The sequence below is a fragment of the Chionomys nivalis genome, chromosome 21 (genome assembly GCF_950005125.1).
Source record: "Chionomys nivalis chromosome 21, mChiNiv1.1, whole genome shotgun sequence".
Classification (NCBI taxonomy): domain Eukaryota; kingdom Metazoa; phylum Chordata; class Mammalia; order Rodentia; family Cricetidae; genus Chionomys; species Chionomys nivalis.
In genome coordinates, this window is record NC_080106.1 from 18,806,589 (window position 1) to 18,818,924 (window position 12,336).

The 12,336-nt window shown below is 48.4% G+C and overlaps 1 protein-coding gene across 1 annotated transcript in view; it reads left to right on the forward strand.

Moving 5' to 3' along the window:
* Pmfbp1 (polyamine modulated factor 1 binding protein 1) overlaps nucleotides 1–12,336 on the forward strand; it is a 42,518-nt gene that overhangs the window by 19,159 nt on the left and 11,023 nt on the right. The window contains exons 5-11 of the mRNA XM_057753910.1: nucleotides 4,940–5,110; nucleotides 5,394–5,504; nucleotides 7,450–7,576; nucleotides 7,661–7,818; nucleotides 9,073–9,313; nucleotides 11,298–11,487; nucleotides 11,627–11,780. Of these exons, the coding sequence (XP_057609893.1) occupies nucleotides 4,940–5,110; nucleotides 5,394–5,504; nucleotides 7,450–7,576; nucleotides 7,661–7,818; nucleotides 9,073–9,313; nucleotides 11,298–11,487; nucleotides 11,627–11,780 (1,152 nt within the window). The remainder of the gene's footprint in view (nucleotides 1–4,939; nucleotides 5,111–5,393; nucleotides 5,505–7,449; nucleotides 7,577–7,660; nucleotides 7,819–9,072; nucleotides 9,314–11,297; nucleotides 11,488–11,626; nucleotides 11,781–12,336) is intronic.

A 12,336-nucleotide genomic window follows, 5' to 3' on the forward strand; every position in this document is an offset into this window, starting at 1 on the left:
TGCAGGTTGAATGCATATATACACTTTTAAAAACAATTCTTGCCGGTGTGTAGGAGAATTCATCTCTTACCAGCCACTTTACTGAGCTTACTTGCTGGATTTGCAGCTGAACAGCTTGGGCTTTCCTAAACCTCACACTTTCACCTTCAAATTTTACTCAGGCCTGGTGTGGTGGCACACATCTTTAATTCCAGCACTCGGGAGGCAGAGGAGACCTCTCTGTGAGTTTGAGGACAGCCTGGTCTACAGAGTGAGTTCCAGGACAGTCAGGGCTACATAGAGAGACTCTGTCTCAAAAAGAGATGGGGTGGTTAACTACCGTGAGTTCTGTCTCATTGGACTGAGCTGCCTCTCAGAGCGTCTTTGTTCCTCGCTTTAAAGGAAGTTTTCCTAAACGACCTAGATGCCCCTCAATCGAGAAATGGGTAAAGAAAAATGAGGTGCATTTACACAATGAAGTATTACTCAGCTGTTAAAAACAAAGACACTAGGAAATTTGAAGGCAAATGGATGGAACTAGAAAAAAAATCATCCTGAGTGAGGTAACCCAGACCAAGAAAGACAAACATGGTATGTGCTCACTCACTAGTAGAGATTAGCTGTAAAATAAAGGATAGTCATGCTGTAATCTCCAGATCCAGAGAGACTAGGTAACAAGGAAGGTTCGTGGGGAGATACCCAGATCTCCCTGGGAAGGGGAAACAGAGAGATTTTGTGAGTGGCTGAGGTGGGTAGGACAGAGGGGGAGAGTGCCAAGGAGGACTGCTGGGGGGCATTTCTGGGTTAGGTGGAAGTCTGGTGCAGGGAAATCTCCCAGAAGTTTATGGGGCATACGCCAGCTTAGACTCCTAACAACAGTGGATAAGTAGCCTGCACTGGCCGTCTCCTGTGACCAGATTGGTGCCTGGCCCAACTGTCATCAGAGAGGCACTATCTAGCAACTGATGGAGGCAGATGCAGAAACCCCAACCAAACAGGCAGAGTTCTGGAATCTTGCAGAGGAGGAGGAGGAGAAAGGAGTGTAGGAGCCAGAGGGGTCAAAGACTCCACAGGAAGGCTCATATAACTAACCTGGCCTCATGGGGGCTCACAGAGACTGAACAGGCAACCAGAGAGCCTGCATGGGACTGACCTAGGCACTCTGCATGTGTTACAGTTGTGTAGCTTGGTCCTCTTATGGGACTGAGTTTTGGGACCCTACTCCTCATATTGGGTCGCCTTGCCCAGCCTTAATACATGGGGAGGTGCTTAGTCTTACTGCAACTTGATATGCCATGTTTTGTTGATATTCATGGGAGACCTGTCCCTTCCTGGATGGAGACAGAAGAGGACAGGATTGGGGAATTAGAGTGGGGGGGGGGGGTGGAGGGACTGGAGAGGAGGATATGGGGGGAAGCTGTGGCTGGGATGTAAAATAAATAAATGAATAAAAAATTAAAAATCAAAAATTGAAAAAAAGAAAGTGTTCCTAGATCTCACATTAAGCACAAGGCTGTTCCCAGTTTCTCGTTAGTAACTTTTTCTCAAGTTGAAGAGATAACTGTTTATATCCTTGCCAGACTTGGTGGCACATGCTTATAATACCAACACTTGAGAGGCTGAGGCAGGGGGATTGCAAATTCAAGTCAACCAGGGATACAGGGAAAATTCAAAATCAGCATGGGCTGGACCTGTCCCTTAATGAAATAGGTAATATTTTCTCATATTAATAAATTTCCATATATCTAATAATCCTTGTGTTTCTGAAATAAACTCTACTTGATCACAATGTCACTTTTAAAACTGTTTTATTATTAAATTTAAAGAAGCAAGGTTAATTTGATGGTTTAAATTTCTGTCTGTCTATCTATCTATCTTTATTTTTTACTGGGAGTCACCCAGGACTTTGCACATACTAGGCAAGAGCCCCACACCTGAGCTAGACCCCAGCCCCTGTGTTCTCATCTCATACTGACGTCTGACTTATGCATCCTAAGATGAGGGAGGAAACCCTGCAGGTTTTTGAAAGCTTTGGCGCAGTTCATATCACATAGGGAAATATCTTTTCTCTGAGATGACAAACGGTTCCAGTGTTTGCACATCCTTGCCGAGCCATGCACCTTACCTGGTCCCCATCCTCATACTTCCTTTTTTATCCAATAATTTCTTCTTAATGCGTTCAAAAACAGTCATCAATGGCAAGCTTTCTCAATATTTTCATGTCTATCCAAGGATCGTTTGGACATAATTCTGAATGCTAGTCAGCTGGATGTACAAACTAACAAATCGTCTTCCCCGGGGTCTCTGAAGGCCTTGCTGTGTTGCTTTGTACTGCTTAGTACCAAAGTCTGCAATGTCAATCTCTGTCTTATGTCTCATAGGTCATAGGTCATCTCTTTTCCCTGACTCAGGGTGGCGGGGGGACAGGCTGAAAATGTTTTAGTTTGATCTTTATCACACCTCTCAATGCTTAATGTACTTTTCATCTGGAGAGCTATATTCAGGGAGTTACTCTTTTATGACTTTTAAATCAATTTCCATTTTTATCCTATAGAATTAAGATGATATTAGAACCTATAGGTGTTTTCTTGCTGTGTCCTTTTTCTATTATGTTTCCCAATCTTTTGCCTCCTGTGTGCTAAATTATTTACATAAGCATCATCTGTGACCAATTCTGGGTTGCTGACTGACCTTTCTCCAGCAACTTTCACGCTCAATGAACATGAGCTATTTCTAAAATTAGCTTGCTTCAGGAGCTAGGGATTCGGGAGAACAATTTATTGGGGCCGAGATCCGCCATCCACCCTGGAACTCCGAGCTAGTTTAACTATGTGCCTCAGTTCCCTGTGACAAGTCTTTGTCCAGCCAGCCCTCAAATAATAACACGGAGACTTCTAATTAATTATGAAAGCTCAGCCTATAGCTCCGGCTTGTATTTAACTAGCTCTTATAACTTAAATTAACCCATTTATATTAATCTATGTTATGCTATGTGTCTCATGGCTGTTACCTCTCCTCCTGCATATCCTGCTTTCTCTGCATCTCCTGGCATCTCCACCTTTCTTCCCAGAGTCCTCTCTGTCCCTGGAAGTCCCACCTATATCTCCTGCCTAGCTATTGGCCCATTCAGCTCTTTATTACACCAATCACAGCAATACATATTCGCACAGGGTACAAATACCCCACAACAGTTCCCCCCATTACTACTGCAGACGGATGACAGATGGATAGTGAACTTCAGGCAACTTCCACTGTCTACCGAAAACTTTTAGATCTAGTGGCGCTGAGGAGGTGGCTCTGTCAGGAAAGCCCTTGGACTTGAGTTTGATCCCCAGAACCATGTAAAAACGCTGAGTGTGGTGGTACATGCTTGCAATCTGAGATGGGGAACTGGAGAGAGGAAGATCCCTGGGGCTCACTGGCCAGCCAGACTAGCCTAATTGGTGAGTTCCAGGCCAATGAGACACCCTGTCTGAAAGGAGGGGGAAAGTGTCCCTAAAGACGACTCATGGGGTTTCCCCTGGCGTCCATATACACGGGCATGCACGTTCACACACACTGAAAACATCTTGGCAAAACATATTTCAGTTTGGGCCGTGAACTACAGTCCCAATACTAGAAATTTACTCTACACACTTGCCAAAACAGGTCCTCAAAGACTGATGTGCAAAAGTATTCAATTCAGCTTCTATTTTAGAAAAAAAAAAGAAACATAAATATCCTATGCCCATCAACAAGAGATTGAATAAATGCACTTTAAAACAATTAGAAAGGACAGGGTGGAATAGAAGAACTTATACCATGAGTAAATCTCTAAGACATCTTAGGTTTCAAAATCCATTTTAGGCCAACATAACTCATTATCCTATAGATTTGTTTATAACATAAATGTAGAAATAAAGTTTTAGAAGTGTGTGCACCGTGTGTCCTCTCTCTAAAGAGAGGGCACAGGACGAGAGGTAGTAGTCAAAGAAAAATATACACTTGCCTACAATGTCACAATGGTTTATTTTTTAAAGAGACAACAGACACAAATACTTCTGTAATTTGAAACTAATTTTGAGAACAAGACAGACTAGGAGGAGAGGACTCGGGAAAGGTTTATCCTACAAGCACGATGAGAAGGGTTTGAGTCCCAGGAGCCACATAAAAATGTCAAGCTTGGCCAGGTGGTGGTGGTGCACACCTTTGATCCCAGCACTCGGGAGACAGGGGCAGGCGGATCTCTGTGAGTTCGAGACCAGCCTGGTCTACAAGAGTGAGTTCCAGGACAGGCTCCAAAGCTACAGAGAAACTCTGTCTCAAAAAACAAAACAAAAAAATGTCAAGCTTGAAGGCACTCTTGGAAACCCCACATCGAGGAAATAAAGACAAAAAGAATCCCTGGGGCTTGCTGGTCAACCAGTCTGGCCAGATCCGTGAGTTCCAGGTTCAATAGGAAAGTCTGTCTCCAAAAATAAACCAGAGAATGATTGAGGGAGAGACCCAATGTTGACCTCTGGTTCCCACACACACGAGTCATGAGCACACACACATGCACACACACACACACACACACACACAGATCTACAAATAATTGTGGAAAATACCCTTGACAAACTATCAAATGAGGACAATCATTACCATTGTGCGCAGCCTCACTCTCGTATGTAAAAGGACACAAGTTGGGTTAGACACGCACACACAGATATGCTAGCATGCCACTTCACAGCTCCTGAAAACACTGGTAGCACGGGATGTCACAGAAGAGGGACCTGAGTCACGAGCAGTACAGAGTGTATGCTCTTGAGAACCACCGGGGACTTCATCTTGTGTCTGTGCTGGCTGATGTTTTCCTTCTGTTAAGGACGTCCTGCTAACTGAAGGCGAACACACACTTTTAGAACATGAGTCTAATAAGACTCTGACGTTGACTCGCAAAGTACAAACAAAACCAACCCATCCTTTTTGAATGTCCCAGGAGCCTGAGAACAAGGGCGACCACTCGAAGGTGCGCATCTACACTTCTCCGTGCGTGATTCAAGAGCATCAGGAGACCCTAAAGCGACTGTCTGAAGTTTGGCAAAAGGTTTCTGAGCAGGATGACCTCATCCAGGAGCTTCGGAATAAACTGGCCTGCAGCAATGCTTTGGTACGTGTCTCTCTTTAGAACATTATCCTAACAGACTCCCCATGGAGCCATGAAAAAGGAAGTCAACTAAATTTGCCTTAGACAGCCTGACGTAAGCCTGAGAGCACAATTCTTTCTTCTCCATCCCGACCCGCGAGAAGGGTACAGTGAATTATAGAAATATACCACCAGCCTATGCAGTAGAGAGGAACCCACTACAAAAACAGTAATAGTAGTGTGTGTGTGTGTGTGTGTGTGTGTGTGTTATTGATCACTCACCCTGATTGGCCATGACTGCTTGCAGGTTCTAGAGCGTGAGGAGGCTTTGATAAAATTACAAGCTGACTTCGCTTCCTACACAGCCACCCACAGGCATCCCCCTACCTCCTCAGAAGACTGCGAGGACATCAAAAAGGTGACGCACCTTTGCTTCTCTGTGGGATTACACTAAGGGAGCTTGCTTCTGGATTTCCGTGATTATTTTTATCTCGATACCATAGTGTGTAAGTGTTCTGTATTTGTGTAACCTCGGCCAGCCTTGCCAAAAGATACTACTGTGTATAACATATTCCAGCCCCAAAGACTGCCAGCGTTAGATAGACTGTGAAACTTCATCCACCTTCTCGCCTACTTCTAATGCTCCATCCAAGCAGACAGTACTCCTGCTGGCCTGATAGACTCGGAAAGACTCTGCAAACGTCTATGACCTGTCTTGGGTTGAAAAGAACAAACATGGGGAAAATTATCAGTACAAACTCATTCATTTTTTTAATTCTGTAACTTTGAAGCAGTATCAAAACTTGGCCTAGAGAAATGATTCAGCAGTTAAAAGCACCCAAGTTGCAAAGGCCCTCAGTGTAGTTCCCAGCACCCATATCACAACCTCCATTAACTTCAGCTCTAGGAGTATCTGGCACTTCCGTCCTCCATGGGCAATGGCACTCACAAACACCCACACACAAACCCACATACATGCACATAGAATATTTTTAAGAGCGGTGTCTCAAGTTGTGTCTTATAATAAACAAGCAGGTAAGCCATGTCAACAAATAACAGGTTTTGGTAAACTGGTAGTCAAAACACAGGCCCCACAGACGAGCTCTTGAGTCTGTCATGCCTCAGCATGAGGCCTGTAACAAGCAGCCTAGCTAGCACACAGTGGAGAAGGTAACACAAGCCTGCCTGGGTCTGCCTGGAAAGGAGGTGTGTAGCGGGAACAGAGAATGAGCCAAGAAAGGAAAAAACAGACCTTAAGTTCTCCAAGAGGACCTCTAACATGGGCAGGCAGACTCTTCAGGTCTTTCCAGAAAAGCAGGTGACTGTGGCATGGATACTGAACCTTGAAGATCTTCCTTGGAACTATGAATGCCGTCACTGTTTGTCTAAGTGGTGGTGACCACACCGTCTGTAATGTGACAAGACTTTTCCTGTGGAGACACACACATCTACTCACCCCAGATAGGGAACCCACGACAGGCCAAATACAGACACCACCAAAGTCCAACTTGGTGAACCAATGAGTTGTATTGGTGGGGGGCCCTGGGTTTGATCCCTAGCACTCACATGACAGGATATGGAGTTACATGTCTGATCCCAGAGCTGGGAAGGCAGAGAAGGGCTGATCCTGCAAGCCAGTCTAGCCAAGTGGGTGAAGCTCAGTGAGAGACCCTGCCTCAAAAAATAAGGTGGAGAATGATTGAGGAAGACACCCAAAATCGAACTCTGGCACACATACATATATACAAACACCCACGTGCATATGTGTATACATGCACAGTAAACAAATGGGAAGCAAGAAGAGGAGGGAGGGAGGGAGGGAGGGAGAGCGGGAGAGAGGGAGGAAAGAAGGAAGGAAGAGAGGAAGGGAGGGAGAGAGGAAGGGAAGAAGGGAAGAAAGGGAGGGAGAGAGGAAGGGAGAGAGGAAGGGAAGAAGGGAAGAAGAAAGGGAGGGAGGAAGGGAGATAAGAGTGAAGGAGGGATGGAGAAAGGGAGGGAGGAAAGAGGGGAAGAAGGAAGGAAGGATAGAAGGGAGGAAAGGAGGGAGAGAGGGAGGGAGGAAGAGAGAGGGGGAGGGAAGGAGGGAGGGAGGGAGAGAAGGAGATAGGAGTGAAGGAGGGGTGGAGAAAGGGAGGGAAGAAAGAGAGGAAGAAGGAAGAAAAGATGGAAGGGAAGGAGGGAGGAGGGAAGGAGGGAGGGAGGAGAGAGGAAGGGAGGAGGGAGGGAAGGAGGGAAGGAGGGAGGAGGGAAGAAGGAAGGGAGGGAGGGAGGGAGGGAGGGAGGGAGGGAGGGAGGGAGGGAGGGAGGGAGGGAGGGAGGTTCCTTTGTGCTCTCACCCTACTCTTCTGCCTTCCAACACTCAGATCCTGAAGCACCTGCAGGAACAGAAAGACAGCCAGTGTCTGCACGTGGAGGAGTACCAGAACCTTGTCAAGGACCTGCGCATGGAGCTGGAAGCCGTGTCAGAGCAAAAGAAGAACATCATGAAGGGTAAAGGGGTCCGTGAGCCATGGCTGCGGAGCAGGAGGGCGCCCCATCTCTGGTGGCTGAGCGGTGTTTTCTTCCCCACGTCAGACATGATGAAGCTGGAGCTGGAGTTACATGGGCTGCGGGAGGAGGCATCAGCCCACATCGAGAGGAAGGACAAGGAGACTGCCATCCTGCAGCACCGGATGCAGGACCTGCAGCAGCAGTATACAGAGACACAGAAGCTGGCCCTGAAGAAGGACAAGGTGAGCTAGCACTCCATGGGTCTCAGGTGGAACAGCCTGGGGGGTCTGGACAAGAGCGTCTCTGCCTACTGTGGCTGTTAGTGGAGCCATGCTGTAGCCCATGATGTCTACAGTCGCTATTATAGACATGTTCCTGGAAAAGCCCAGAACCAGAGCCGAGAACAGGAAGATGGTCAAACCAGTGTAAGCCTTTATGGGCAGCACCATCCAAACCCTGGACTCTCCTCAGCGCTACTAAAGATAAAACAGTTGGTTTACAGGCATTAAAATCTCTTGTTTTAAAATAAGGCCGAAGTCCACCAGGCATAATAGAAACATCTAGAAAAGTGGAGCATTCCTGGGCAGTGGCTCATGTCTTTAATCCCAGCACTTGGGAGGCAGAGGCAGGCGGATCTCAATGAGTTCGAGGCCAGCTTGGTCTACAAAGCAAGTTCCAGGACAGCCAGGGCTGTTACACAGAGAAACCCTGTCTCGAGACCAAAAAGAAAGAAAAGAAGAAAGAAAAAAAGAAAGTGGAACAACAAAAAGCAAGGATTCTATAGGTGCCCGGCTTTGTCCTCCGTGTGTGTATTCCGCACTCTTGAGTACCAACGAAGTGCCAATCATTGTTCCATGCATTAAGACACATTCCACAAAACACACAGCAGCCCCATCCTCACCGGGGAGGGGGCGGTGACATAAATAACCTGTGACCCTGACAGAGTGGAGATGGAAAACAACAAATTCCTAAAACAGCTTGGTGACTGGGTTGTATAAACAGCCTCCCTGATCAGGTGACCCTGGGCAGAGATTTGAACGCAGTGCGAGAACCGCCAGGCTGCTCCCACGGTCTAACGGCTAACACTCAGAGAGAGCTGAAGGCATGGGTCTTGAGGAAGAGCAGTTCAGGCTGAGGGCACAGCAAGACCCTCCAGATGCGGGAGGCGAGCTGAAGAGAGACAGGTCGGGGCTCCTGGACACCAGGCCAGACAGGTAGCCGATGTAGGACCAGATGGTGAGCCTCCTGAGATAGGGCTGTAAAGACTTGAGCCTTTTGCTAAGTAAGGCCAAAGCCAGCAGAGGGTTTTGGACACAGACAGCTCTGGCTTGCACTCTGAAAGGTCCTCTCTGGCTGCTGCAGTGAGACTTAGCCTGAGGGCACCCATCATGGGTGCAAAGGGCACAGGTAGAATTGGGCTATCCCAGCCGAGCAGGCCAGCGGCTCAGCTGTGGTGCTTAGGTCTCTCCCAGCATCCCTTCCTCTGACGTCCACAGTTGCTCCAAGACAAGGACGAGAGGCTGCATGAGCTGGAGAAGAAACTGGCACAAGTGCAGAACACCTTCATGGAGAAAGAGGTGGAGCTGGAGAAGCTGCAGCGCACAACGAAAGACCTGGAGGCAAATCTGCAAGAGGCCAGGCAGGGCACATCCAAAGTGGATTGTGAGGCCCTGCGGTCCGAGGTCCAGAAACTGAAGGACACTCTGGAGGAGACCAAAGAGCAAGCAAAGCTGGCAGGTGAGACTCGGGCTTGCCCTGCCCCGCCACACTTCCAACCCTGACTCCACACCCCGATTTCATCTTCATCCCAGCAGTTCCCTCAACTCTCCTGAGCCCCCAAACTCACAGCCTCTCCGAAGCCCCTGCTAACAGCCTCCTGCTCTCCTCAGTCCCTCAGCGGCCTTAGACGAATGCCCTAGTCCACCCGGACAGCAGAGAGGACGGGGCCCATGAGAGGCTTCCTGGAGCCGCATTTTGACTCTGTCTTCTCCAGGCCCTTCACCCCACATTTGGTTTCTCCTTCCCTGGCTTTCAATCCCACCCCCTCCTTTCTGCTTCCAAACACAGCCTGTTCTGTAGCCCATGGTGGGATGGGAACTTGTCCTCACCTGAGGAGATGGCCTTCTCAGCTCACCAATCTCTTCTCGGGGTTCAATCTCTTCAGCAGGGTTCCCTCAGGGATGATGATAATGTCCTTAACTTGGTTGATAGTTACACAGCTTCGTGAGCTCACTAAAACCCACTGCATTCACCACTCTAAAGAGGTCTCTCCCCAGCTCTGTCCTGACAACTTTAGCCACCTACCCTCAGTCCTCAGCTTTGTAGACTTGGGCCCTCAGTCCAACACAGACCTCACAGTTGTTTCCTTCCCTCTGGGCTCTGACCAGCCATCCACCCCACAAAGCACTGTCCCCACCCCTCTCCTCCCTCCTATGTTCTCATTCCTCAGTGAGCTTCGTCCTCCTGTAGCTACCTTAGAGTCTCCTCGGTAGCTTCCTGCCTTGGAAGGACGGCTTTCCTTCGTTCCTCCATATCATCCTCTCAGCTTTTCCCAAAATGGAAGTGTTCGTGTGTGTGTGTGTGTGTGTGTGTGTTTAATCTTCCTGTCTCTTTTTACAAAATGTCTGCTGTATGGTCACTTCTTCCGTGATGCTATCTTTCTTTCCGTATACGAGAATAGGACACTTCGAGGAAGGGATGAGAGAACAGGGTTGAAAGAATACCTGTGGGGTGAGGAGACACACTCCACCAAAACGACCCCCAACGACAGCGGGCGTCTTCCCTCAGTGGAGGCAGGGGGATGAAAGGCTACCGCTGGAGGTCGTCTCTGATTGGATGCATCCTGTTTTTGTTTGTTTGAGACAGTGTAGCTCTGGCTGGCCTGGAACTCACTACATACACCAGGTTGATCCCGTGGAGCACTTCCTGTTTCTGCCTACAAAATGTACCACCATACCCAACTTGCATCGTGGTTTCCCCAATGTTCTCTTTCCCTTACATGGGTCTCTGCTTACCGCTTCAAGTCTAAACATTGCTCCCATGCTGTCAATCTTCTGAGCCCTCTCTGATCCACCTTCTTGCTCAGCTGCAGCCTACCATCCCCCCCACTTTCCATCCCAACTCAGCTCAGCTCCTCCCATCCTTCACCCACATGCTCTTTCCACGTTGCCCCTGCACGTCTGTTCCAATGAGCCCTCCCCGAAACGCATTCCTCCTCCTTCCAAGGCTGAGTCAGCTTCTCCCCCTCTTCACAAGTCCACCCATTGCTCTCACGGCTGAGTTCGTGAGTAGCATGAGCTCAGCATTGCAGCATTCTCAGGCCAGGATGGAGCTTGGTGGTAGAACATGTGCTTTGCCTGTGCTTGGTCCCTGGCACCAAAACATAAATCAATCAATAACATTTCAGTGTTCTCTATAATGGATGGGTAATCATAGAGCTACCAGACTAAACTCCTTGAGGACTGGGATTTGTCCCTAATGACAGAATTAGTCGGAGGTGCTGAATGATTGCTACCAATTTATTTAATTTTCGCCAGGAAGGAATCCAAGGCTGAAGGGCAGTTAAAGACAGAGCTCCTTCAGACCTATGCTGGCATTGGGAGAGGCGAGGGTAGGCTAGGAACGGAAGACTGTCACAGAATAAAAGGTTTAGTCTCTAATGAGTCCTGACTGAGAGTCCCATGGGCTGCCTATCACACGGAACCCTCCTTGGCTTCTTTAGATCAGAACCTCGCCCAGTGTAAGGAGGAAGCACAGCAGGCTGGTAGCAACCTAGAGGATGCTCATCGGAAAATCGAGAACTGCCTTCTCCTGGACAAGAAGAAGGCGGACGTCATCAAGGATCTGCAGGGTCAGCTGCAGAAGCTGCAAGAGGAGGCTGCAGCAGCTGAAAAGGAGAGAGTAGGCAACAGGTACCCCCAGCCCTATCCCTGGACCCCAGGTTGGCAGCTGCCCAGAGTGAGACAGTGACGTGACAGGCCCCAGGAAGGGACTGTCTCCACTGTCCATCAACACAGGCCCTGAAGCTTGTCCTGTGCTCACCCTGCTCAGGAAACGGATAGAGGAGCTGACCTCGGAACTCTACGAGAGCCAGAGGAGGCTGACAAATTCCGACAATGAGAAGATGCTGCTCAAGAAGACGCTAAACGAGAGCGAACAAAGAATAAACGACTTGATGGAGGCCGCCAAAATCGCTGAGCAAAAGGTAAGAGAGCGTGCAGACAGCTACTACCGCTATCTGGCCTGCCTGAGGCCAAGGAGGCCAGGCTTTATTAACTTCCCAGAACTTGTGTTAGACTGTTAGACCAGCCACTCAGGACCAGTTCCCACAGCCGGTCATATGCATGTTCAAGGATTAGGCTTAAAAACACCCAGAGGACAATGTAAGTTGTTGATTTACTTGCTTTTCTATTGCTACAATAAAACACCATAACCAAGGAAGCTTATAGAAGAAAGAGTTTATTTGGACTTACCTTGCAGAGGGTTTGAGTCCATCAGAGGGGCAGGGGCGGGAATTGGCAGGCATGCCGGCTAGAACAGGATGCTGTGAAGTTATATCTTGAACCATAAACACAAAGCAGGAATAGGACAAGGCCTTAAATTCTTAAAGCTCGGTCACTAGTGATACACTCGCCTCAGCAAGGCCACACCTCCTAACCTCCACCCCACCCCAAACAGTGCCAACTACTGGGGACCAGGTGTTCAAATGTAGGAGCCTATGGGGGACATTCTCCTTCAAGCCGCTGTTGGTTTATTCATGT